This window comes from Asparagus officinalis, chromosome 7, assembly GCF_001876935.1.
Source record: "Asparagus officinalis chromosome 7, Aspof.V1, whole genome shotgun sequence".
Taxonomy (NCBI): domain Eukaryota; kingdom Viridiplantae; phylum Streptophyta; class Magnoliopsida; order Asparagales; family Asparagaceae; genus Asparagus; species Asparagus officinalis.
The window spans coordinates 108,573,705-108,576,904 of NC_033800.1; the positions used below are offsets into that span (position 1 = coordinate 108,573,705).

A 3,200-nucleotide genomic window follows, 5' to 3' on the forward strand; every position below is an offset into this window, starting at 1 on the left:
GGATAACCCACTAAAGTGATCAATTAATTTGGGTTAATTGGGTATTTAAATAAGTCATGGGATTATATGCGCAGATACCAGGTTGTAATTGTGATTTATTGAGGGGCCAAATTATAAATGTACAACATCTATAAATAAAGGGTTATGGTTCCTAACCTAGGGTTACATTCTCTAATTCTCTTCACCCCCATCTAGAAAGAGAAATTAGGCTATAGAGAAACCCTAAGGTTAGAAGATCCAAAACCCATCTCAAGTTCATCTATGGATTCAAGTATAAGCTTCCACTCCTTTGATTCTTGTTAATCTCTTTGAATTAATTATTGGCTTAAGGTTTTAGATCTCAAGTTTTATGATTCAGATCTAACAGTTATCACCGGCTACTTCTATATTTGGAATGAACTGAATGAGAAAGTGTCTCCTAATAAATTTAAATATGGAATGAACTGAATGAGAAAGTGTCTCCTAATAAATTTAAATATGCCAGACACACATTCTTGGTCAGATTGCATAATTATATTAGTTTTGGTATGACAGCATCACTTTACACCGGAGTTGACAATCGAATCGGAGCGAGCTGACATCTTGATTCAAATCTTTGACTGATTTCTTCTTCTTCTTCTTCTTCTTCATATCCTTCCTCTTTCCTCATATACTTTTTTCTCTTTTCTTCCTTCCCCTCAATATATATTCTGTACCTATTTTCCTCAATTAATAAATTTCCTGGGCACCTTGTCCTTTGTTACTTTAAAAATATTCAAGGCCCATCTAAGCATGAAACTACTATATGCTATGATTGAGGGGTCTAGCCCATTTGAAAACGATAACCCACAGGCTGACACACGACTCAAGGCCTACATTTTCAATCTACAACAGTTTATTTGCTTACTATTTATAGCTCGTTCCTTCTTGAAGTACAGCTGTCATAAACCGTGACCGAGAAACTTTGTAACCTCCTTCCTGACTCCACTACATAAAAATACCGATTTAAACTTAGGTTGGGTTCAAACTCAGATAAAAGAAGAAGAGAAGATTATACACGAAGGCCCATGAATTGTAGGTGACTTGACTAATTTATTTGAGCTCAATTGACGTAAAGGTATAAATACGTTAGAATATAAAATTATACCTTCAATCTTCATAATAATTTTGAAATTTTCGTGTAATGCTTAGAAGGAGTATAAGATAATATCAGATCAATCTTCAAATCCCACTGTCCACAAATTGAATGCGAATATTTTATAAAAATTAACACCACTGCGTGCTCACCCGTTTAATGGTCTATTTAATGGCTAAAGGGACTTTAAGAATTTAGCCCTTTTGAATTATGTGTTAAAGTTTAAGTTTATTTGCACTTTAATACCCCCAAAGATTCTCCCTTTTTTAATTCCTTAAGTTGTATTTTGACTATTTGATACCTCAATGTGCAGAAAGATTGAGTTAACTTTGTTCAAGAATACCTAATACAAAAAAGTAAATTGGAAACAATTAACCATATGACTTTATTCAAAAGGGGAAAAGGAAGAAAAATATTAAAATACACACATAATAGCATAAGCCAGCATGATAACACGGGTAAAGAATTGCTCCAACAAGATGCATATGGTTCTTGTTACAAGCACAATAAAATCCTTAACCTAACGACAAGTCTCCATCCTTGTTTCACATGAAAACCCTCGTCAAGAATGCAAGCACAGCAAACAAGACGACGGAGGTCGGAGAAATGCTCGAACCGGCGCCTGTCTCAGGAGCAGTGGGCCCAGGCGAAGGCAAAGTATCGGACCGCACCTGCACGTTGATAATGACCTTCTGGCCGCCGTCGCAGTGTCCAGGGAAACCGCAGATGTACCATTTCTTTCCTGGGGTGACGAGCTTTACGGCATCGTTGCCGGAGCTCAAGGCCTGTCCGTTCTTAGGGACCTGGCAAGAGCGGAACTCAGGGCCGGTTACTTTGTAGACGTTGTGAGCTCCTTGGTCATACATAAAGACTGCAACAATAGCATGAAACATATGCATTTTGTCAAACTTCTTCATGACTAACGCAGAAAATTCACATAGCCAACCTTTGTGCAGTTGAAGGAAGTAGGATTTATAGCAACACAGCAGAAAACTTAACCAAAGATCCACGATAGAGATAACAAAACGCATAAACTACCATAGAGATACAAAAATTTCAACAATAACAATGTGATTGCTTACGTCCCACAGCTCAGGAAGGATTCTACTGATAGCTAGGGATCATTTCTACATAGTTAGGATGCAACTCTGTAGGCGTCTAATTCTGGGTCCCAGTGATATGTATTCTTCATGTAAATCAGGCTCCATAAAACAAACAAGAATGACGATTGAGCAACTAATTTCTGGAATATTTAGGCTACAAATCCGACACTTATTTAAAGCAAAACTATAAGAGGTAATCCATGTTTAAATCCACAGAAGGGACAATCATCTTAGGGGCCGGGTATTAAAGTACAAACTTGTAAATCCTCAGCTCTAGCTCATCCTAACTAAGCACTTCTTGTGCAAGGGAAGAGAGTTTCAGAAATAATAATTAAGATGAGAATGACTGGGTAGCAAATGATTTTCGAGCTAAGCACACAATTAATTAAACAGCCACAAATGACATGATATTATAGAACGTAACAAAGAACAATCAGTAAATTAAGGATAACAATATTACCGATGGTATCTCCAACGAAGAACTCTTTGCCCTCCGTCCAAGCAGTATAATTAACCCCCTTTGCCCATCCCTCGTCGTCCCCCACCATGAACTCTGTCGCCTCAGCGACATTCGTAAATATCGCCGCCATTGCAGCAACGGTCATGATCACAAGCATAAACTTCAATGCCATTCTAATTAAGCTCTTTGAGATGTATGCCATCGAGAGGGATTGGTGGTCTATTTATAAGCCTTCTGTTTTCCTTTGTGCCAGCCAAATTATTAATAATAAAATGCCGGCCTGCAAGTTGTATGGATGTATCGCCATTGTGTAAACCAAGGTCAGGATCTCAGAGTAAAACAAAGTTCAGAGCAGCTTGCCAGGAACCTGAGATCATGAATATGTTGATGAAGTTCTGCGTAGATGACAACTATCATAAATGGTAGATGGACTGATCTCGGACATCTTGTAAGCGACAAAAACGTGGATCATAAAGAGATTGCAGCAATTTGGTCTGTGTATAATTAGGTCACATAATGTTAC

The 3,200-nt window shown here is 37.8% G+C and overlaps 1 protein-coding gene across 1 annotated transcript; it reads right to left on the reverse strand.

Annotated features, from left to right (window-relative positions):
- LOC109850516 (stellacyanin-like) lies at positions 1,501-3,053 on the reverse strand. The gene is made up of 2 exons (XM_020420535.1): positions 2,678-3,053; positions 1,501-1,985 (listed from the first exon to the last, which is right to left on the reverse strand). The coding sequence occupies exons 1-2, from the start codon at positions 2,877-2,879 to the stop codon at positions 1,660-1,662; spliced, it is 528 nt and encodes a 175-aa protein (XP_020276124.1). The 5' UTR covers positions 2,880-3,053; the 3' UTR covers positions 1,501-1,659.

What these genes read in the sequence shown, in the direction of transcription:
- LOC109850516 (XM_020420535.1), bottom strand. Translation starts at nt 2,879, where the DNA reads ATGGCATACATCTCAAAGAGCTTAATTAGAATGGCATTGAAGTTTATG. An exon ending in CTTCGTTGGAGATACCATCG is followed by an intron (nt 1,986 to 2,677) that starts GTAATATTGTTA and finishes CTATTGTTGCAG; the next exon opens with TCTTTATGTATGACCAAGGA.